Source organism: Delphinapterus leucas, chromosome 14, assembly GCF_059928025.1.
Source record: "Delphinapterus leucas isolate spDelLeu-1000000601 "Yukka" chromosome 14, BTC_Dleu_Yukka2, whole genome shotgun sequence".
Lineage (NCBI taxonomy): Eukaryota > Metazoa > Chordata > Mammalia > Artiodactyla > Monodontidae > Delphinapterus > Delphinapterus leucas.
In genome coordinates, this window is record NC_143142.1 from 76,551,759 (window position 1) to 76,576,725 (window position 24,967).

General features: G+C 43.8%; 1 protein-coding gene across 6 annotated transcripts in view; it reads left to right on the forward strand.

The window, feature by feature from the left end:
• Positions 1 to 24,579, forward strand: part of TNFRSF11A (TNF receptor superfamily member 11a) — a 78,391-nt gene extending 53,812 nt beyond the window's left edge. For all 6 annotated transcript variants that reach the window (XM_089895280.1, XM_022584328.3, XM_089895277.1 and 3 more), the window contains one exon: positions 1,954 to 24,579. In XM_089895280.1, the coding sequence (XP_089751406.1) occupies positions 1,954 to 2,294 (341 nt within the window). In that variant the 3' untranslated portion in view covers positions 2,295 to 24,579. The remainder of the gene's footprint in view (positions 1 to 1,953) is intronic.
• The last annotated feature ends 388 nt before the right edge of the window (positions 24,580 to 24,967 follow it).

Consider the following 24,967-nt stretch of genomic DNA (forward strand, 5'->3'; position numbering starts at 1 on the left):
TTCCCAACTTAGGTTATTGCGAACGTTGAGTAGAGTTACATATGCTATACAGGTCTCTGTTGGTTATCTATTTTAAATATAGTAGTGTGTATATGTCAATCCCAAACCCCCAATTTATCCCCCCCTCCACCTTTCCTTAAGTTTGTTTTCTAAGTCTGTGAGTCTATTTCTGTTTTGTAAACAAGCTCATTTAACTTCACTTAGTATGATAATCTCTAGGTCCATCCATGTTGCTGCAAATGGCATTATTTCATTCTTTTTAATGGCTGAGTAATATTCCATTGTATATATATACCACAATGGATTTTCTTTATCCATTCATCTGTTGATGGACATTTAGGTTGTTTCCATGTCTTGGCTCTTGTAAACAGCACTGCAATGAACACTGGGGTGCATGTATCCTTTCCAACCATAGTTTTCTCTGGATATATACCCAGGAATGGGATTGTGGGATCATGTCTGTGTATTTTAGAGGGAATGGAGAACATGGGTCAATCTGACTAGTTAGTGAATGGAATACTAGCTGTACTTGCCCAAGTCGCTTGGGGAAATTAATAGGCAAATAAATCCCTGCCACCACCCATCTAGTAACATCCCCAATACAACTGCCAACGGGAGAAGGAGCGTGAGTCACAAATCCTCCCTTGTGACTTTCAATTTGTTGCTCATATTTGAAATCTCTGTTTTCCTTGAAATCCCTGTAATGGGCCACTGTGCTTGTCTCAGGATCTGTGAAGGTACCCTGTGGGTGCAGGGAAGGCTCCTGGTATTTCCTGTATGCTGTTGGTATTTCAGTGAGACCATCCAAAATATGCTTTCCACATTTGGGAGAAATCTCTTCATGGAGAGTAATGACAGAAACGATTTTATTTGTGTAAGTTATTATTAAGCTTTGTCACAACAGAGAAGAAAAAAAAAAGATAAGGTTAATAGTGAGGCACTGTTTTTATGTTCACCTTCCCTGGTCAGACTGAAAGATTCTGCTGGCGATGCTGAGTGTTCGGGCATTTCTGCATCTGCTTGGTTTGTGGCATTTATTTTCACCTGGGTCATTTGTAGAGCATCAGTCTTTGACATAGGAGAATAAGAGGTAGTAGGTTTCCTAACATTTGTTGAACTTTCTATTTGTTTTTCAAAAGGCCCACTAATTAAAGACTGGCTAAATCCAGTCACCCACAAAAAGTGATGACAGAACCCCCTGGGGACAAAACACCTCCCAGGGATCGAAGGAAAGAGTGATTTGTAAGATTGTTTTTGTTTGGTTGGTTGGCTTTTCTCCATTTTAGTCTTGTGCATCTCTCTTTTTTCTAGGAGTTTGAAAAAATGTTAAGGAAATTTCTGCTAAATACTGAGCCCGGGTGGCCCCATGGCCCACCAGGGCTGAGCTTAGGGACCTCTCCAGGGAGGGTGAAAAGTTGTGAAAGAGTCTGGTCAGAGAGGAGGCTGGGCTGCGGTGGGCTCCAGGGTCCTAACAGGCCGCAACCTTCGCTCCAGCCTTTGCTTCCCTTCCTGATGCATTTGACCATTGCCGAACCATTGGCTGTGTTTGCTGCGTTATCCATCACGTGCGCACACCCTTTTGCGACATCTGAATCCCGTCCGTGATTCTGCGATGCGGGCGGGCTCTCCTGCCAGTGTCCCCCGAGGTCATTGTGGCCAACGACAAAACCTGAGGATGGCCCACTGTCTTGCTTCTCTTCCCTCGTCTTCTCTCTCTCCCTCCCTTTTTCCTTCCTCCACCTCAGTCAGGCCCGGTGAGACGGCAAAGGAAGGAACCACGGGGAGTGCCCCATGCATTTTAGGGGACAGGTGGATGAGGAAGGGCCGCCCGTGAGAGGGCCGGGGCGCCAGCGCTCCTCCATGCATTGGGAAACTTTCCTCTCACAAGACCAAGTTCTCGCCCAGAACTGATGACTCACCCTCTGCGTGTTCTCTCTTCCTCTCCCCTTGTAGGAAATGTGACTGGAAACAGTAACTCCACGTTTATTTCCAGCGGGCAGGTGATGAATTTCAAGGGCGACATCATCGTGGTCTACGTCAGTCAGAACTCGCAGGAGGGTCCGGCGGGGCCGGGCGGCTGCGCGGGGGAGCCGGTGGGCCGCCCGGTGCAGGAGGAGAGCCCGCCGTGCTGCGACTCGTTCGCCGGCCTCGGGCCGCGCTTCCCGGACACGTGCGCCGGCCTCGAGGTGGGCCCGGGGCTGCAGGAGCGAGGCGCCCCCGGGCCCGACAAGGCCTCGCGGCCGGTGCAGGAGCAGGGGGAGGCCGAGGCCGGCGCGCAAGAGACGCGGCGCTGAGCAGCCGAGAACCCGCTGCGGTTGCAGCCAGGCGGGCGCGGAGCTGCAGGCCTTCCAGCCCGCCCTCCGCGCCGCGCACATCGGAAGCCGCGTCCCCAGCTGACGACGCCGCCGCGCACCCGCGCCTGGGCGGGGCTGAGGGCGGGGCCTGGGATGGGGCGGGGCCGTGGCCCCAGAGGTGTGCCGTTGAGCCCCTCCGTTCGGTACGCCTGCGTCAAATGAACGGACGTTCTTTATCCATCTTGTTCTAAATAGAATCGGGGACTTTAAAAACAAACAAGCAAACAAAAGTACATTTGTTATTACTACTCACTTCCATCCACGGTCACGTGTCTACTAATTGCACAGGTACACGTTGCTCTCTTCTGTTACTCCACTTTTTACCTCCTATAGTTTTTCTTCTTCCACTTCCACCTCCCATTATTAGTTCGTCAGTAGTTTGTCTCTTTACGACATGTGTTTTTATGGCCGTCCTGTTCTATTTGGATCTGTATCCCTTCCCCCACCCCGTCCTCCATGTTTGATATTTGTATTTCACTGTCTCTCATAACGTTTCTCTTGATACTGTCCGCCCTTTTTTCTTTTTACTATTTAACGATTTTCTTGAAAAGTCTCCTAAGGGTGATGGTCTTCTTTATATGTTTTCTTTTGGTCCCTTCTCACAAGTAGATGACTGTGTTTTGGTGATGGCGGGGGCGGGGAGAGGTGAGGAGTCTGTACTAAGCACTTTGGGAAGAAGGCTAGAAATGTGAAGCCTGCGGGGAGGCTCAGAGAACAAGAGGAGGGACTTGTAGCTTTCGAAAACTTTTCTGAGTTCTCAGTTTTCTAAAGGAAGGAAAAGGGGAAATCCCATTTTCACCCTGAATGTTTTTTAAGTTTGTGTTAATTTCTAGGCAGCACTAAGTTGCAATTCGTGTCTGCCTCCTTTACTGCATCTCAAAATGGTTCATTTCCCCCGGGTGAATGTAGTACCCTTCCCAGCAGAGGCAATCAGGTACTTGGGAAACTAAATCTCAAAAATCCAAGTTGCTGCACTTGGCATTCTTATTCTTGATGTGTCCCTGGAAAAGGTGTGGAAAATGAGTAGGACATGGGATGGCCTGCACACACGGTGAAAGGAAGGTGCCAGGAAAGTTCAAGAAAGGAAGAATAAAGTTGTGCATTTGTTTTCTTTCTAAACAAGAATAGCATAAATGTGTTTAGGCAGTAGGCACCATTTTCTTCCTAAAAAATCGTGTATCTGTAATTTAGCCTTGTAAAAGTGGAAAACATTCTTATTATTTTCCATGCGTTTACATTAAAAACCCAAATCCTTATATTGTGAACTTAAGAAAACTTATCATAGAGGTGCTTTTCTCTTAGCATCAGTGCTCTTGTGAGGAAACATACAATGTGAGTCAGAGTGAAAGGAATTACCTAGGATGTTTCATCTGTTGTGGCCAGTGAGCATTCGTTCTCCTCAAATACTAAAGTTAAAATATCTAAGCACATTAAAATTAATTTTGCAGATCTGGTTGGTTTTAAGAGTGGTGATAGCAGTCACTGTCCAGACTTTAATGGCCACAAATGCCCAGCTGAAGGGAATGATCGTTGATCACTGGTTTCTCCCTGTCGGTTGCAGGTGTCTTGGAAATGCTAGAATAGTAGCCATCAATTATGACTTTTAATGGAGAAGCAGAGGTGGTTCTATAATTTATGGGGCTTCTTAGCTGACATGAAAAACTGCAGGAAATAACTGTGTTGCCAGGATGATCCGTTGGTGGGAATTTACTGTCTGTGCTGCCCTTTTAGTTCACATCCATCCAAAGAGAGATGTTATAAAAATGGAAGAAGCCATTAAACCTTTTGACATATTAAACAAAGTATAGTTCACAAAGGAGAAGGCTGAGCTAAAGACCCAAGTTTCTACTGTGACTGTCATCATCTCACTAATACTTTCCTTTTCTTTCCTATAAAAAGGCACTAATTTTTGACATTTTCCCAAACTAGAGATAACATAAGGATGCTACAGTGAATGTTAAAGTATTTTGAGATCCTTAAATAGAAGGTGCTAAATAAATACATAAGAATCTACTTTCAGAAAAAGGTAGTATTCTTTCCCATGCTGATCCCTACTAATTCTATATTGATCCAAAGACAATTAAATGATAGGAAGTATATAGCAAATATAGGTCTGTGTCTGTGTATTATAGAGATGTATATGACAAATGTAAACAGAATGAAATGAAGACAATAATGAAAAACTGGGGAATGTGATAAAGAGATTATTAAACATATTTGATGATAAAAAATTTTTTTCACGGCTTGTTTAAACAAAGCTTTTTGTGAAATAATGATCTGACTTCTTTCTGATCTCTATGATGTACTGTGGTATCAAATGTTGGTTATATGGTGTCATTGGTGGAAACCTCAACAAGAGTTGGGACAGAAGGTGCCTTTTTTAAATAATATATCTACCATTGATCTCATAAGTAAAATTCTTTAAAATGTAGGTTGGCTAGGCAGTGAAAGAGTTGAAACGGAAATGGAGTCTAGTGTTTTCTACCCACACCTAATTCAGCTATCAGAAGTAGGAAGAATTAATTTCTTCTCTCTGCCTGCAAGCACAAAGAGTAGTTTGAATGTGAGGTATTGGAACCTTCCTATGGCAAAGGAAAAGAGGGCTCTTGCTGTGTAACAAGCTACCCCAAAACTCAGTGGTTTAAAACAATCACCATTGATTTAGCTCCCAGCCCTGTGGGTTGGCTCAGCTTGGTTTGTTCATTAGGCCTGGAGGAGCCCAGCTGGGCTTGCTGACCTGCGTGCAGTCTGCAAGCTGACTGGCTCGGGGAAGGCTGGCTGGACTGAACCCTGTCCACGCGGTCCCTCATCCTCCCAGCAGGCTGCCCCGGCCTTCTTCTCATGGTGGTGCCTGGGTTCTGAGAGCAAACAAAACCATATCAGGCTTTTTGAGACCTAGGCTTGAACTGGTGTGCTGTCATTTCTGCCACATTCTGTTGGCCAAAGTAAGACACAGGGTAGCCAGATTGAAGGGGTGAGTACACAGAGTTGCAGGGTGACACTGAGAGAGTGGTAGATACAAGGAGGGGAGAATGGGGCCCTTTTGCCACCTCCATCACAGGAACATTGTTCATAACCAAATGGTGCTGGGGAGAGTGCAGCTGGGAGCAGGAGAGGAACGTTTCCCAGCCCCCAGTAAGTGCTTCCTTCTCTGGTGACCAGATGCCTTTGATGCAGAGTGCAGTCAGTTCCTACAAATGAGTATTGAGGTTCCTTCCAAAGCCAGACATCCATGATGAGGGAACTGGGCCTATGGTACTACTGCATTCCATTGGCACAGATCGTGGAAAAGTGACGATTTGTAAAATCAAGAAAACTGGTGAGATACTTTGGGTAGAAGAACCTGCTACATAAACAGATAAACGATGTCATGTTCACCCTTTAGGCTGATTCAACAACAAAACTCTTTATGGTTGGGTACTGGGCAAAAAGGTGAGCTTGAGCAGAAGTACTGTCTTTGGTGGAAGAGGCATAATTTTGAAATGTTTGCTCTTTGACAGTCTCTGATGGCACGTGACTCTCCTTGGCCATCTGCTCTGGGGAGCTCCGGGGTGCTCTGGGCATGAGTTGCATAACATTTTGTGCGAAAGGGTAAATCATTCAAAGTCCTAAACATTCGGTTGGTGAGTCATCATTTTTATTTAATGTGCTTTTGATGCTTGGGCCCCGAGCATCCTTGAGAAAGGAGATGAAGATAGCTGCAGAGTCCCAGGGTCTGGGATGTCCTAGATTTCTGGGGAAGACTGTGGACATTGCTGTGCTCCAGGGCATAAGGATGGGTTATCTGTGGAATTCCTGACTCCCCAGGGCTATGCTGGTGAAGAGACTACTTTGCAACTACTAAAGCCTTTGCAAAAATAGGTGGGTAGGACTTCCCTGCTAGCACAGTGGTTAAGAATCTGCCTGCCAGTGCAGGGGACACGGGTCTGAGCCCTGGTCTGGGAAGATCCCACATGCCGCGGTGCAGCTAAGCCCGTGTGCCACAACTACTGAGCCTGTGCTCTACAGCTCGTGAGCCACAACTACTGAGCCTACATGCCACAACTACTGAGCCCGCATGCCACAACTACTGAAGCCCGTGCACCTAGAGCCCATGCTCCGCAACAAGAGAAGTCACTGCAGTGAGAAGCCCACACCCCACAACGAAGAGTAGCCCCCACTCGCCACAACTAGACAAAGCGCGCGTGCAGCAACAAAGACCCAATGCAGCCAAAAATAAATAAATAAATAAATTTATTAAAAAAAAAAATAGGTGGGTATCTGAAATTGAGCAGGGGCGGGGTCAGCAGTGGGCACAAGCATGTAAGGTGGTATCACTGAAGCCAAGCTCAGAAGTGCAGGGGAGCCACATATTCTGGAAACCCTGGACCAATGCTCCCATGGCAGCTCCTGCTATGGAGCTGAATTAATATAATGAAATGGGTTATTCCTTCCTTCATAACTTTATTTAATTTAAAAGAATTCCTTAACCCTTTCAGCCTACATTATGGCTTGATATCACTGTTTATAGTGAAAATTTCTCTAAAAACCTTTTTGTATAGAAATAGCTATATTTATAATTTAGACTCTTTAAATATTATAGCATAATACCCTTGAGATCCATCCAAGTTATTGGGTACATCAGCAGTTAGTTCATTTTTATTGCTGGGTAGTATTCTGTTGTATGGATGTACCACCGCTTATTCACCCACACTTGGATTCTTTCCGGCTTGAGGCAGTTACAAATAAAGCTGCTATAATAATTTGTGTGGGCATGTGTTTTCATTTCTCTTGGGTAAATACCCAGGTGTGGAATTGTGGGATCATATGGTAAATATATATTTAACTCTATAAGAAACTGTGAAATTATTTTCCAAAGTGGCTGTACCATTTTACATTCCCTTCATTTCATCAGCAATGAAGGAGAGTTCCAGTTGCTCCATAGCCTCAGCAGCACTCGGTAGCATCAGTTGTTGATTTATTTTAATTTTAGCCATTCTTATAGATGTCATTGTGACTTTAACTGAGCATCTTTTCATATGTTTATTTGGCCATCTTTATCTCTTATTTGGTGAAGTGTGTGTTTGAATCTTTTGCTATATTTTAATTGGTTTGGTTATTTTCTTATTGTGTTTTGAAAGTTCTTTATATATTCCGGATATGAGAATATATAGGTTTTTAGGGTCTTTTATTTCAATGACAAAGAAACCATGGAAAAATACATATTTAAAGCTTTTAGAGCATTCTGAAAGTATATTTAATACCATTAGTAAAAAAATAAAGATGTCGCAATTTTTCATTTTATTAAAAAATTAAGGTTCAGGATATGTATAGTAGTAACATTTTTTCAGAGTAAATGTTTCTACAATAAAACCTCTCTTCACAGTGGGACTCGCAGTGGCAGGGCCCAGAGCCGTCGCTTGCTCTGTGGGCTGCTATGTCCTATAAGGCGTTATGGAATGCATCAGTCACGGTTCTAGGGAGCACATTCACCCATGGAAACTGTGAGTTTTGTGTTTTACATGCTGGTATAAATGTCTTTATTTGGTTGGAAACGTGGAATGTTTTTCTATTGATATTTTCTGAGTTCATCATTTTATATATTAATAATATTATAATAATGAGGTGCTGGAGAGGGAAACCATGAAAACAAACTCCATATGCCACCATCACCTATGTCTGGAAATAGAGGGAGCTGGTAGCCATGGGATAGACTTTGTTATCATGGGAAAGGTTGTTTGGTCTTATGAAGTTAAGGCCAGTTGATATCTGTTGGCTGGAGTGTAATGGGATCTGTTGTGCCCTGACAAAAATGCTCCACAGTTGCCCTTGGTCTGCAGAAGTAGTGGAGGGGAGGGGAGTGAGGCCGGGCTGCATGGAGACGTTCCACACTCAGGAGCTTTGTGAAGGGTTAGGAGCATCCATGTGGGGTCCCCTGGGAGAAAGGACACCAAGGGTTCTAGGAGCACTGGGCTGGTGCTGAACAGTTGGGGCTGACAGGTGGACACTTCTGCAGGCCCAGCCACGTCCCACTCAGCTCTGGGGACAGTGGCTGAGCGTGAGCGAGGTAAGTCCAAATTATCCCTGGAAGCTCTCCTCCCCTCAACAGCACACAAGTATCTATATGTGTGGGGCAGTGCTCGACAGTGACCAGAGGCTTGGCAGACCACAGCTGAGCTCACTAGCTTTTCTCATCTTCTCTGCGGTATTTGGAAGGAGACAAATTCCCCTTTGGACCAAGTAAGACCTTGGGGTTCTTGGATGCCTGGATGGAGAGGCTTTACATGTGAGCTGTTTGACATATGGGGGCTCCAGCAATTAATAGGAAAAAGAAAAGAGGTGCAGCTGTGTTTATACTTGCAACTGGTGAAGCAGGCATGCCAGAGATGGACAGATAATGGAAAAGAGGAATCAGGACTTTATGAATTTGACCACAACTACCCCAAAGAGATCAAAACCTTTCACATGGACTCCACGGCCCCCAGCCCTCCAGGTTCATCCCACACCACCCTCCTCCATTCCAGCTGCACTGGTCTCCCAGTGCACACGCTGCAGAATGGTGCAGTCAGAGAAAATAGCATGTGCGAAGGGGTAGGATGTGTGTTCCCCTGGTCCTGACTCCCCTCTGAGATAGACTGGGATGGTATTAGTAGCTCTTTTTTTAACCAATCAGAAAACAAGGACAATCTAGATGGGGAGAGGCCATGCCATGGAGCGGGGGTCACCGATGAGAATGTGTCAGAACCAGGGAGTCTTGTCTCTGTGTGTGTCTGTGCCCGCCCCCATCCTCCTGCACTCTTCCTTTCCAACTTCCCTGACCTCTTCTCAGTCCCCTAATTCTGTGTCGCTTTCTCCCTCTTTTCCTGTTGCTCAAGCCATTCTCTGGCTCTCTGACTCTTCCCCCAGGCACTTGGTCTGCTTCCCCTTTTCCATCCTTCCATGTGGCTCCCACATTCCTTATTGTTCCCTCTACGCCTCTTCTGTCCCTCCCTGCCTCCTGCGCCCTCAGAGCCTCCCCTGCCCAGATTCCTCATGTGCTGTGTCCAATCCCTGCTCTGGTCCCCTCCGCCAGGCCCTCCATTTCCCTCCTCCACCCCGGGACTTCGGGCTGCAGAGGGTGCTGTGCTGAGGTCTTCTTGCTGAAGCTAAACCTTCTACCCATCACTCTCTAAGAATGTGACTTTTTCTTGGAAGTTACCCTGTTTATTCCTCTTGCACCAGTGAGCATATTGCTTTCATGTCAAGCCAAAGTCCAGATCCCACTTTCCTTAGGAAAGGACCCCTCAGTCACAAAGGTGGGATTTGGACTCGAATCTCACCATTTCAACCTCTGGCTGCGTGTATGGATCCATAGCATTGTGTTTTATTTATTTTTAAAAGTTAGTTAATTAGTTTATTTTTAGCTGTGTTGGGTCTTCGTTGCTGCGTGCGGGCTTTCTCTAGTTAGGGCGCGCCGGGGCTACTCTTCGTTGCGGTGCACAGGCTTCTCATTGCGGTGGCTTCTCTTGTTGTGGAGCACGGGCTCTAGGCGCACGGGCTTCAGTAGTTGTGGCACACGGGCTCTAGAGCGCAGGCTTGGTAGTTGTGGCGCACGGGTTTAGTTGCTCCGCGGCATGTGGGATCTTCCTGAACCAGGGCTCGAACCCGTGTCCCCTGCATTGGCAGGCGGATTCTTAACCGCTGCGCCACCAGGGAAGCCCAGCATTGTGTTTTAAATGGTTGTTTAAACCCTTAAAGCCTGCTCAGTGGTAGTTGAAACCAACAACTATTTCTGACTGCCTCAAAGTCAAGCTTACACAAAGGAACCCACTGTGGTGAAATCAGGTCAATTCAGGGAGGGATTTCAAAGACGAACCTTAGATGTTGGAAGGGCAGGAAGGAGGCAGCTCCAGAGATAGCCCCTCTGTTCTTGCCCCCTCACGTTCCCCCTCAGACTCAGTTTCTCTCTGTCTCCCTTGTAGCTTTGCTATGCGTGGTGCAGGTAATAGCTGCTCTCTTCCCAAATCTTCAGCGCCCAAATCCTTTCATTTCCAGTGTCCACTATCCACTGGCCAGATGTATTTGTGTGTATGTGTATATGAGTATAGATAAACCTTATAGATATAAACTACACCCAGTTTATACATAAGACAGTTCCAAATTCCATGAGATAACACTCTAGGTATCTCAACACAACTTTCCAACCAGAATACCATTCATAGGTCACATGAATCAGTCCAATCAGTGGCCAAGGAGGGCCACTAACATAAAACAAGGCACTCGTTTTATGGGACAGTCAGGCCTGTGGGCAGAAGTGTGTCCAGAGGAAGATGGAGGATGCCGGACCCTTGAGCCATGTGTAGCCCTGACTGCTGAGGTCTGATAACATGAGCAAACACAGTGAGGACAAGATCATTATAGGACTTTCATTCTCTTCCAATTTCTGTTCTATCAACAATGACTCAAGAAAAGATACCTTTCTAGTTGGAAGACACAATTTAAGGTTCTGCTCTGAAGACGTTGGTGGGAAAGTGGGACTATTTAGAAAAGAGTTCTTCGAGTGCCTTCCTTTTTAAAATAAGCATTTTTATTAAGCCAGAGCTGGCTATGCTTCTGAAGGTAAGGTAAAGTTAGAGCAGTAATTCCTGACAATATATTACTCAGCCATAAAAGAAGAAGGAAATTCTGCCATTTGCAACATGGATGGACCTCGAGGGCAGTATGCTAAGTGAAATAAGTCAGACAGAGAAAGACAAATCCTGTGTGATATCACTTGCATGTGGAATCTAAAAAAGCCAAACTCACAGATACGGAGACCAGAAGTAGCTGCCAGGGGGCTGGAGGTGGGGAACTGGGGAGATGCTGGTCAAAGTTACAAAGTCCCAGTTATAAGAGGAATAACTTCTGGAGATCTAATGTGCAGCATGGTGACTCTAGTTAGCAATACTCTATTAAATAATTGAAAGTTGCTGGGAGAGTAGATCTTAAATGTTCTCATCACAGAAAATTATGTGAGGTGATGGAGGTGTTAACTAAGTTTACTGTGGTAATCATTTCACAATATACATGTGTATCAAATCATGACGTTGTATATGTTAAACTTAACGCAATGTTATATGTCAGTCAATAAATCTGGGGAAAAAATAATTCCCAGTGATAAAAGAAACAAACCTTAGGCGCCGCGAGAGTTCACATGTCAGGACTGAGGTGCAGTGTGACAGCAGAGCCAGGGGCCCTAAGCTCTGACCAGAATCCTTGCCCAATGCTGAGCTGTCATTTGTCACTAAGCCCCGGCCTCTCACACTGACAGCGGACTCTGCTCTTGAGAGTCAATTCCTGCTGTAAATAAATCCACTTGTGGCAGCCACCAGGGGAGGGGCAACAGCAGTGATCACTGACAATCCTCTTACAGGAAGACAAGAATGTGGGTTTGACCCACAGTAAAGAGAGAGCCTCACCTCACATGGGTTATAGGTAACATCTGGGCAAATAACTACCATTTGTTGAAGCCACCTGCAAAGTTATATACACATATATATATATAATCCCATTTAATCATCACAGCAAATCCAAAGTGACTATTGTTATCTTTACAGTAGAGAGAATAGGGTCAGTGAAATTAATGAACTTCCACAAGCTCTCAAAACTAGTGTGTGGGTTTTACACCCAAGCCCAAGGTTTGCATTCCTGCCCACTATTATAATGACTTTGTGGATCATGGTCATATTTATATCCACTCTGTTTTGCTTCCTCTAAAGTGTTCTGTTTTGGGCTATAGCAAAGTTATGTACACTAGAGTAGAACTGATGCGGGTGGAATAAATCAATGATGCGAATATTTTTTTAAAACCCCAAACCCTCTTATTATAATCAGACTTAGTTTCCCAAATTCATTAGTGAGCCCTAAAACTTTGCATTAGACACTTTATATCCTAAGCATACAGTCTGTTGGCCCTATGTCCCCAAAGGGATTCCTTTCTGTGAATAAGATGATGTTGGTTTTCCTTTTTTCGCACCTAGAGCAAGTGTAGACTCGCAACGTCAGAAGGATGAGCAGCCCCACTGACGGCAGCTCATGGGCACTTGTCTGTGATTGTTTCCACTGGGTGAATGCTGCAGGGCCCTATACATCTGTGTCAATGACTGTATATTCATTACAGTATTTATGATAAATAATGAAACAGCCCCCATGGCATGGTTGAGAGATCTTTAAAGTCGAGCAAATACAAACTCAGTAGTTATCTGACACTTCATATCTGAGCATCCATGGATGGTGCAGATGGTGAGCAGATGTCCACGGGATAGAGGACATCTTCCAGGAGGGGCAGATGGTGGCCTCTGTTCTCCAAGAGCACTTCAGTCAGTCAGGGCCCTGTCAACCTGTGCATCCGTCTCCTGGTCAGACGGAACAAAGCAGCTATAGCAGAACATCTGGGCTAGTTATTTGAAGAACAGAGGACCTGCCCACCTTCCCCACACTTGTTTGCATCAAGAGTGTTCATGAAAGCTTATTCAGCATCAGCATGATACTTAGGAAGTCACAAAATGACTGGTTTTTAAATCAGTTTTATTGAGTCAGTATCATTTAGTACCTGCAGTAAAATTCACCTTTTCTAGGACTGTGGTTCTGTGAATTCTAACACATGCATGTCGTCATGTAACCACCACCATAATCAAGACAGCATTTCCATCTTTGCAAAAGCCCCCCCTTGCTCCTTTGTAGAAAACTGCCCACCTCCCACCAGCCCCTGCCACCTGCAGATCCGTTCTGTGTCCCTAGAGCTTTGCCTTTTCCACCGTGGATGGAACCATACAGTGCGCAGCTGTTTGAGTCTGGGCTCTTTCACTTAGCACAGTGTTCGTTTTTGCACGTACCAGTAGTTTGTTCCTTTTTATTGCTGAGTAGTATTCTTTTGCCTGGATATAGTTTGTTTATCCATTCACCAGTTGAGTGACATTTGGGTTATTTTCAGTTTGGGGTAATTGTGAATAAAGCTGCTATGAATCTTCACATACAGGATTTTGTGTGGATATAGTTTTCATTTCTCTTGAGTAAATAGCTAGGAGTGGGATTGTTGGACTCTCTGGTAAGTGTGTGTTTGCAATATGGCAATGTATGAGAGTCAGTTACCCACCCTCCCTCCTCACCAGCACTTGGTATTGTCCACAACCTGGCTCTAAACACAGTTTCAAATATTTACTAATGATGAGCGGACTTTGTATTGTTTTGTTTCCTAAAAGCAAGGCTTCTGAGGACTTTAGATCTATCCGCAGAAGTTAATAATGAGGTAAATTATTTTGGGTAATTGCACTCTTAAGTTATGGCTTTTTCCCCTCTTATTATGTAATTAAAACTTTTGCAGCCAACATCCTTGATACCCATGCAGTAATTAGTCTAGCAATTGCTCCTGTGTTCAAAGGGTATTTTTTTTTTTTTTTTTGCGGTACACGGGCCTCTCTCACTGTTGTGGCCTCTCCCGTTGCGGAGCACAGGCTCCGGACGCGCAGGCTCAGCGGCCATGGCTCACGGGCCTAGCCGCTCCGTGGCACGTGGGATCTTCCTGGACCGGGGCACAAACCCGTGCCCCCTGCATCGGCAGGCAAACTCTCAACCACTGCGCCACCAGGGAAGCCCCCAAGGGGTATTTTTAAACATTCAAAATGAGGTTATACTTTCATTAAAAGGAAGCTTTCAACTTCCTTAATGCTGTTTTGAAAAGAATGTGAAGATTCCTGTGCTCTGGGGAAAACTGAAACCATAATAAGAACATTGGTGACCTTGGACTGTTCTCATTTCTCTTGTAGGAAATGGCTTTCTTTTTTTAAGCTAGCTGTCTATATGATACATGTGTATTATCTGCTTCCAGAATTCTGCACAACCAATTTAGAATACATACTGAGTTGTCCCCAATTTGCCTCTAATTCCCCTCATTGCCCAACTGATTTTTTTCCTAGTCAATCCAGGCATGCTACAAACAAATTTTAAATAATCAGCATTAGTGCAAAGGGAACATAATTAGAGAATCAACACTTTGTAATCAAAATAATTATGTAAACCAATATTAAGACAGAGACTCACAGCTTGAAGCAGTCACCATCTTTGGAGCATGGATTGGGCAGTTCTTGGTTACCCAGGGAAATTGAGAGTAATGTGACGTTGTGTCGGCCACAGGGTGACAGGGAAGCACGTGGAGAGCCACCTGGGCAGGACTCTCCCTTCCCCCTTGGCAGCAATTCACAAGCCAAGTGAACATTAGTTGTAAAATCAGCACTTTACAAATAAAACATGGAGGCTTCTGTGACGATTTTAACTAATTGTCACTGGTAGAACTGTCGAGTGTTTGAATTACTAGGTAGGCAAGGGGCTCCTGGTTTAGTCTCGCCAGAACGGCCTCCAGATGGGCCCGTTATCTTCAGGCCTGAAGGGCTGACCCGCGAATTGTCAGTCAGGTTCTGCCTCTGAACTACTGAAGCCCCACAGAAGCTGAAAGGGAGGAGATGGAAGTTTCACAAGTGGCTAGAGTGCTCACCATATCCCTCAGAATTCCAGCAAAATTGTTTCCTCAGTGATTGATCCCAAATAAGAGAGGGAGATGTGAGGAGAGGTTGGCACTAACGTTGATTAAGCAACTACTATGTGCTAATTTGTACTAGAGTCTGTTTCATGAATTTTCAAATTTAATTCTATCAACCACTCACGAGGGAAGTGTTATCTCCCATAACTACATATAGCTGGAGAAATTGAGTCTCAGCGAGGTTAGCTAACTTGCTCACGTTGCTAATTAAGTGAAAAAACTCAGTCCCACCAAATCCGACTCTAGAACTTGTTCGTTTCCCACCACCCCACAACTGCCTCCCCGAAGACCTGACAGCATCCCTTCAAAAACCTGCCTTCACTTGGTGTCCCAGGAATATGCAGGATGCCCAGTTAACTTTTCAGATAAACAACAAATACATTTTCAGTATTTGGATGTCCCAAATATTGCATGAAGCATGAAGATTCTAAAAATTATTCCGTGTTTATCCGAAATGCAAATGTCACTAGGCATCCTCCATTTCTATTTGTTAAATATAGCAACCCTGGCTCTCAGTGATGCTTTCGGGCCATAATGGAGATGCCAGTAGTCTGCAGGTCACTCTTCACTGCAAAAACATTTTTTCCCGTTGTGTATTTTGGGTGTGGAGTGAGAAGGATGGGCTGTAAAGGAGAGCTCCATCACATGTGTGAAAATAACAAGCGTTTCCCTCTGTAAGGATCACAGAACTATGATCGAGCTGGAAAACACTGGGCTGGATTTCCATGATCCCCACGTACCTAGTTTAGAGCTTTGCAAAGTTTGTTTTTGTGGAGTCCTAGCCCATGAGCGATTTTGTGGAAAAATAACTTTGGAAAATGCTGCACACGGGACCCCCTGGGAGAGTCCTGGGCACATTAGATCATTGAAGGTCCTGAGGAATCCTATAGGAAAGACTGCTATTAACTTTCTGAAGCTGAGAGCTTCTCAGTCTCTCCGAAGACAACAGTTGGAGCCCCTGCCTGTGGGATGACTGGAAACCCAATCCTTCCTCAGGTTCCCCTCTGAGAGTGTTTCTGAGAACCTGCAAGGAATATGTGTACGTATACCTTTTTATTTGGGGGGGTCTCAGAATGGAGGTGAGCCACCAGTACTCTGTTGCTAACACCGACCTTACACAGTCTATAAATCCTTAGAGGTGTCGGCTCTCTGGGCTGGGCTGTCTCCACCTACACGTCACCTCTTTCCACCTTGTCACCTGCTTGTTCAGGCAGCTGGGCTCTGCCATATTGATTTGTCCTGTGTGTAGACACTAGCCTGCTCCTTTATTCCCCTGTTCCAGCACAGAAAAGACAGTCAGCCTTGGAAACCAAACAACTCCCAGAGCCAGTAGTTCAGTCGCCTCACAGTGTTCCCCATCAGTGGAGTGCTGGTAGATGGTTAACAACTGGATGGAGGGGGCTGATTTCTCATCTTTGCACTTCCCATGGTGTACATCCCACCAGGGCCAATTTCAAGCTGCCAGCTGTGATGTCATTGACTGGGAGTTGGGAAGAGATGTGTGGTAGCACACCCTATATAACCTGATACATTATTTCCACCAACTGACACATTAGACTTCGAGAATACAGATAATAGAAAAAGTAGTAAAATAATTATGAAGTGATGAGCTCGAGTATTGATTAACTTTGCTTCTAATATAATTTATTTCGTTACACATTTACATAATTTAATTTTTAATGAAGGTCATGTTTATCAATTAGCTTACAAAATTCCTGAGAAGCTTACAATCATCTACTGCAAGTCCACACAGCCGGCTCCGGCACGCGCACGCGCACTACTGCCTCTTCGAGGTGACGTCCTCCTTAGCCTTCAGCCTGGCTCCATTTGGCATGGCCTGTAATTCCCACCACCCACCCCTTCCACTTCTCCCACCCCCAGCCCAAGCAGAGGAATGCTCTTGAAACCATCTTTGCCCTACCCAGAACCCAGGCTCAACTGCTGCCCCCAGAAACAATCTGCAGAGTAGTGATGACAGAGTTTTACATTACCTAGAGGTCCTTTTATCTTGAGCTACCCTATTTCAGAACAGGATATTTGCTCTACTTTCCACAAACAATCAGTGTATTCTTCCCAAAGCGAAAGAATCCTCTGCCTCCGGAGATGACTTCTGGCCTTAGCAGGGAGTCAGCACGGTGGAGACCCGCTGAAGCTTTGGAATTTGGGGGCCACTTTTCCCCCCAGGATATCAAGGACTTCAGGATCCAGTCTTAGATGGGGCCCCAGGTCTCTCACTCAGGGATCCCTGTCCTCAGAAACTATGGAAAAAGGCTTTTCCCATATAGGAGGCCCATGGGGGTGTTGTAAGTTGAATTGGGTTCCCCCCAAACATGTTGAAGTCCTAACACCTGGCACCTATAAATGTGACCTTATTTGAGGAGTGGGAGGTTCCTGCCTCCTGTCTTTTTGTTTGTTTGTTTGTTTTGTTTTTGCGGTACGTGGGCCTCTCACTGTTGTGGCCTCTCCCGTTGTGGAGCACAGGCTCCGGACGCGCAGGCTCAGCGGCCATGGCTTACGGGCCCAGCCGCTCCGTGGCATGTGGGATCTTCCCGGACCGGAGCACGAACCCGCGTCCCCCGCATCGGCAGGCGGACTCCCAACCACTGTGCCACCAGGGAAGCCCCCTGCCTCCTGTCTTACCACTGTGGACTGCATTGCTCCAAAGAATGTAGAAGCCCACCCAGGACTAAACAGATCCCTCTACATAATTAACCCCTGGGTTGTTCTGTCCTGATCTTAACTTATCCTTGATTTGTAACCCATGCAAATGGGAATTCACCTCTACTCCAAAGGCTTGTCATTAGCCGTGGACAGCCCTCTTCCTCCCTGCCCCCCCATTGCCTCCCAAATAAATCACTTCCCAGAAGGGGCCTCAGAGTTCTGGAAGTCTCAGTCTTTAAAATAGTTTACCTTGGAAATTCTTAATTCAGTTGATTTTTTTTTCATAGCAGATGTTATATAAATATTTGATTATTAAAGATATTCTCAATTTGCATAAATGTTTATACCATGTTAAAGGAGATGAGAAGAGAAATTATATAATTACTGCAAACTAATTTTACTAATTATTCAGAGTGTGACATAATCAGTGGTTTCAAAAGAGCAGAGAGAGGGAATTTCCTGGCAGTCCAGTGGTTAAGACTCCATGCTTTCCTTCGATGCCTGGTGGGGGAACTAAGATCCCACAGCAGTGTGGCCGAAAGCACAAGAAGAACGGAGAGAGCCCCCAAGTGCCAAGCACTGAGGATTCGGGGTGCACGGGGGACCGAGCACTGGGTGTGTGAGGTGGATGAACAGCCAGGGTCCTTCACCAGCGAACTCAGGAGCCAGTGGTGTGGCTGAGCCTTTCCTGGTACCAGCTCCCAGGCCTGCAGTGGCCCCCTGCCCCCAGTCTGGGTGGCCAGGCCCAGCACCCCTGGAGTTCTAGGAGGACATGGAACTCCTGAGCCGGCCTAATAAGCTCAGAGGAGGTCGTTGACCAGAAGCCACCAGCTCTTTCCATATATTGCATTTGATTATTATGTCTCAAGTCCTTTTTATTCTATTTATCCTATTATAGACTTTTTTTTAAAGTAGTGCCATTGATTTGTTTGGAAATGAGTCGTTTAGCCTGTAGAATGTTGTACATCCTGGGCTTATCTGATTCCTTCCTCGGGCTGTCATTTAACTAGTTCCTCATACTGTTTCTCCTGTAAAATAATATTTACAACTAGCGTCACCATTAGATTCAGGTTTAATTATTTTAGGCAATTCCTGGGTGGTGGCATGTCCTACTTATTACGTCTTGTCATGAGATATGTTGTGTCTGACAGTCTCACGTTCTTCTGATGCCTGTGTTCTAGATAGAGCAGCAGATTCAGCTGGTCTGATGATCACTCCATTAGAAAGACTCTTTATTTTTTTTAATGGGAATGTTTTATTATCTTTTCATTCTAGTCAGCAACAAATATTCTAAAGGAGGTAAATACCTCAGAGAAAGAGGAATCTGTGTAAGGCAACTCTAAGTAGTCTGTGGTCATTTTTTTCTTTTGTATTTACTATTTTTTTATTGAAGTATAGTTGACGTATAATGTCATATAAGTTACAGGTGTACAATATAGTAATTCACAATTCTTAAAGGTTATGCTCCATTTGTAGTTATTATAAAATATTGGCTATATTCCTCATGTTGTACAATATATCCTTGTAGCTTATTTTATACCTAATAGTTTGTACCTCTTACTTCCCCACCCATGTATTGCCTCTTCCCCCTTTCCTCTTCCCACTGGTAACCACTAGTTTGTTCTCTATATCTGTGAGTCTGCTGCTTTTTTGTTATATTTGTTGTATCTTTTAGATTCCACATATAAGTGATATCATACAGTATTTGTCTTTCTCTGACTCACTTCACTTAGCATAATGCCCTCCAAGTCCATCTATGTTGCTGCAAATGGCAAAATTTCATTCTTTTTTATGGCTGAGTAGTATTCCACTGTGTGTGTGTATATATATATCTCCACATCTTCTTTATCCATACATCTGTCCATGGACACTTAAGTTGCTTCCATATCTTGGCAATTGTAAATAATGCTGCTATGAACATTGAGGTGCATGTATCTTTTCGAATTAGTGGTTTTGTTTTCTGGAAAGCCTTTATCTTTACAACGTTCTTTCCTAGAAGGGTCGTCTCCTCCTGCCCTCAAAGGCCCACCTGATGGTTGCAGCATCCATCAGCGAGTGACGTTTAGTTCTATTATTTCAAAGTGGCAAAATGGCAATTATTAAATTCTATTATCCCCTCTAAAGTTATCGGCTAGAAGTCTTTTGTTAAAACAAAAAACCTCTCCTCATCAACTCTTGGGCAAGAATCCATTTTAGTGCTATTCTTGTGTGTGATATTGCTTGATTAATGTTTACGAAGGTACCTCTAAAGAAAAGCATGATTTAAGCATACACAGCAGCAGAGTTGGGGGAGAGCCTGGCCTCTGTGACTGTGTGCTTGATGCCTTTCTCTTCTTCCTTGGTCTTTCCAAGGTTAAGTCCTTGGTTAGTGCTTTAAATTGCATTTCCTGCTACATCACTTTGGCCCCTGCTATAGCAGTCGTACTATCTGATCTTTGTCTTTAAACTCTATGTCTTGATAGTTTCTCTCCTCTGCCTAAAAATATACAGTCGTTTTCCCTATTCTGGAAAAAAAAAAATCCTTCTCTTGTGCTCTAGTGCTGAATTCATCAGCCTGGCATGAGGCTTCCTTCTGACCTGAGCCTCCCCGTCTCTCCAGCTTGGGTTCCCTTCGTCTCTTCTTACCCCTCATGTCTTGGCCCAAACGAATCGTATTATCCCCCCAAAATGGCCTGTGCATTCTTTCCATCACTCTTTTATGCATACCTTCTTCTGCCAGTAACATTCTTCCCAATGTTTGTCAACCCTACCTGTGCTCAAAGACTTGGTTCAAATGCCATGTGTTCATGAAACCATTCCTGGTGATGCTGCCAGAAGAAAACGATCCTGACCCTGATCGCCCCAGGAAGTGTGTACCTCTTCAGGCTATAATCTACTAAACTTTTGAAAAGGATCAACTAAGTGAAAAACGGATTCAAAGAGACAGTAACAGACGTACACAAAATGTAATGAGATAGAAAATACAGATTAAGGAATAAAGAGGGTGTAAGCATACCAACTATTCTGGTGAACAGAGTTGCTGGGCTATGGATGCATTTCTCAGCTTCCCAATAGCTTGAGAAAATGAGGGAAATGCTTAAATTCTGTGATTTTCATTACTGAAAGAAATCCCTTCAGTTCTGTGGTGTTCTGGGAAAATTTTCTTGGCCCCAGTTTCTGAAACAGACTTTCCAGTTGGCTTTATATAGGTGGTGTAGTGAAGAACATTTTATAGCAACTGCAGAAGCAAATTTCATATGACCATTTCCTATAGCAACATCAGATAAAAGCTAAGGCAATTAAGGATAATCTTCTGATGGGCTAATCTAATATACTTCAAATATCGAGGCTTCTGGTGTTCTAATCTGATCAAAGGATAAAACTCAGAATACTTAAAGGAATAAATGGAATGTACAAGCTGTATAGACAATCAGCTCTGTTTATCACATTACCAATCCAGTGATATGAGCTGAGTGAATGCTAATTTAAATACAACCTATTGGTGAGAATCTAGAGTACTTGTCTCCTGTATTGCTGCATGAGGGTAGATGCATATAATTTGGAAACCAAGTAAGTAGATGGTAGGGTTGATTACCCTCTAAGGGAGTTGAGAAGTTAATCTCTGTTTTCACTCAGATGGAAGGTCATTCTGCCTGTAATTAGCTATCCAGAAAGCCAGCAGTCCCCTAAAAAGGCAGTTTTTATTGGCTCCTAAAATTGAACACAAGGATCTCTAGAAAAAAAACATTTTAGGGCCTGGAAATTTTTCCGAATTAAAAAAAAATTTCCTACAATAATATAAGACCTCGGTGGTGTTCTTGTAGAACAACTGGTCCTCTGCAGTTTGTCTCCTGTCTGCCTCCATGGGAATGGCCCCATGCAAGCTTTCTTTAAGGAATTATTACGTACCATCCAATTATTCAACATTGGGTTTTGGAGAATATCTGACAAAGATGATGATTTGCTTGCTTTAATTTATAAAAAAATTTTATTCTGAAAGATTTCAAAATACACAAAAGTAGAAATAATGTAACAAACCCCAGCTTCAACAATTATATATATATTTTTTTAATTTGCTTGTTTTTAATTATAACAGTACTAAGCACACATAATAAAAAAAATCAAAGAATGCCAAAAGATATTAAATTCAAAGTCCCTTCTACCTTCTACCCCAAGATAACCACTTTTACAGTATCTTGAGTACCCTTTCAGAAATGTTCTGTGTATATATGTGTGTACACTTGTCCTTTTTTAAAAGTGTGATCATAGTGGGGTTTATTTTAGAGTTTTTATTTTTTCCTCTTTTTTGGCCATGCCCTCGAGGCTTGCGGGATCTTAGTTCCTGATCAAGGATTGAACCCTGGCCCTTGGCTGTGAAAGCACAGAGTCCTAATCACTGGACCACCAGGAAATTCCCACGATCATAGTCCCTCATAGTGTTTTTATATGTTTTTTTTTCTTTTATGCATAAGAAAGGTGATTTTCACCTTTCTTATGCATAAAAAGGTGTTTTTCACCTTTTTAAACTAATAATATACCTTGGAGAGAAAGCCATATCTTCATGTATAAATGCACTTCATTCTTTTATTAATAACACTCTTATGTACTCCAAACTATGTACCTGCAATTGCTCATCTTTCTTTACATATTCTTTACTGTTAATTCTCACAACAGCTCTACAAGGTAGGAACTATCATCCCATTTTATAGATGGGGAAACTGGGTGGGGAGGTAAAGTAACTCACCTGAAGTTACACAGCTGGTGAGTGTCAGAATCTTGTTCTTAGCCGCCACACTAGCCTGCCTCTGTGTAACACAATGTTGTACATCTGTGTGGTATTCCATTGTGTGGACCTACTATGCTTTATTCCTGTGGGTGGATGTTTAGGTTGCTTCCAATTGTTCTTGCTGTCATAAACAATACTGCTGTGACTTCCGTTTAAACACAGATATTTGAACTTGTATTTATTGCCTCTCCCCCCTGAAACCCACGAGTGTGACAATAAAAGTGTACACACACATACACACACACACGGACAAAGATAGCAGGGAAAACAGATGAAAGCTCCAACATTTGGAAGCTGAAAAGCATATGACTGGATGCAGATGGTAGTTGACTGAGAGCAGATCAGAAAAAGTTGAAACCTTCACTGGTAGAGGGTGAAACCAAGAAGCAGGTCTGTTGGTGTTTTAGAATCCCAGAAAAGCTCAGGCACCGGGAGCCTCTGAAAGAAAGGGTACAGGTGGGGCTGGGTTTAAAATGTTTGAGATGATAACACTTTAAAATGTTAATAAAGCAGAATATAAACAGCCCTCCAAATCTATGGGTTCTGTATCCACGGAGTCAGTCAACCTCAGATGGAAACTATTCAGGGGAAAATATTCCAGAAAGTTCCCAAAAGCAAAACTTGAATTTGCTGGGAATTCCCTGGCAGTCCAGTGGTTAGGACTCTGTGCTCTCACTGCCGAGGGCCTGGATTTGATCCCTGGGCAGGAAACTAAGATCTCATAAGTTGCGTTGCGTGGCTAAAAAAAAAAAAAGTCACCACAGAATTTGCTATGCACCAGCAACTATTTACATAGCATTTACATTGTATTAGGTATCGTAAGTAATCTAGAGATGATTTAAACTATACAGGAAAATATGTGTTGGTTACATGCAAATACTATGCCATTTTATATGAAGGACTTGAGAATCCAAGGATTTTGGTATCTCTGGGGGTCCTGGAACCAGTCCCCCAGGGATTCTGAGGGATGACTGTATTGTCATGTCTTTAAGGAAGGATTTCATAAAGAAGACACAAAAGGCACTAATCATTTAAAAAAAAAAAAAAGCTGGTAAAGTCAACTACACAGAAAGAATTTCTCTTCATCAAAAGACATCATAGGGGCTTCCCTGGTGGCACAGTAGTTAAGAATCCGCCTGCCAGTGCAGGGGACACGGGTTTGAGCCCTGGTCCAGGAAGATCCCACATGCCGCAGAGCAACTAGCCCGTGCACCACAACTACTGAGCCTGCACTCTAGAGCCCACGTGCCACAGCTACTGAAGCCCGCGTGCCTAGAGCCCGTGCTCTGCAACAGAGGAAAGCCACTGCGATGAGAAGCCCGCGCGCCGCAACAAAGAGTAGCCCCCATTCGCCCCAACTGGAGAAGGCCCGTGCGCAGCAACAAAGACCCAACGCAGTCAAGAATAAATAAATAAAATTTTTTAAAAATTAAAAAAAAAAAGACATCGTAAAGAACACAAATGAAAACCGGAGTGGGAAAAAATATTTGAAATATGTGTAACTTACAAAGGACTAGTATTCAAAATATGTAAAGGATTCCTGGCAATAAGAAAACAAACATTTAAAAAATAAACGTAAGACTTAGACAGGTACTTCCCAAAAGAGAAAATCCAAATAGTTGATAAATGTGTGAAAAGCTACCCAATGTCATTTTTCATCAAGAAAATGCAGAGTAAAGCTACAATGAGAGATAATTACATACCCAACAGATTGGCAGATTTTGAACATTTGTAACAATAACAATGGTTGATGAGGAAACAAAGACACAGGCACTTTTTACACTGCTGGTGGGAATGAGAGTCAGGAACAGCCATCAAGGAGAACAGTCTGGTGTTATGACAAAGCTCAAGGTACGCATCCCCCATGACCCAGAATTCACTACCAGCTGTACATCCTAGAGAAACCTTTGCAGACATGTAACAGGACACATGAACAAAGAGGGTCGGAGCGTCATTCCTCAAAATAGCCCCAAAGTGGAAACAACCCAAATGTCCATTAACAATAGAATAGATAAGTTCTGGCATAGTCCTTCAGTGGGATACTGTGTGACAGTGAAAATGAATATACGATTCATACAATAATATGGATGTACTATATAAAAAATAGATAATAGGGACCTACTGTATAGTACAGGGAACTCTACTCAGTATTCTATAATGGCCTATATAGGAAAAGAATCTAAAAAAGAGTTGATATACATATATGTATAACTGATTCACTTTGCTGTACCTCTGAAACTAACACAACATTGTAAATCAACTATTCACCAAAGAAACTTTTTTAAAATAATAATAATATGGGGCTTCCCTGGTGGCGCAGTGGTTGGGGGTCCGCCTGCCGATGCAGGGAACGCGGGTTCATGCCCCGGTCCGAGAGGATCCCGCGTGCTGCGGAGTGGCTGGGCCCGTGGGCCGTGGCAGCTGGGCCTGCGCGTCCGGAGCCTGTGCTCCACGGCGGGAGGGGCCGCAGCGGTGAGAGGCCCACGTACCGCAAAAAAAAAAAAAAAAAAAAAATAATAATAATAATAATAATAATATAGATGAACTGCATAAAAAGGTTGAAAAAAAGCAAGACACACAAAAATGCAATATGATGCCACTTATAAATCTTTTGAAACATCTGGTAAGAGATGAAAAATATTCTGATAACTTTAT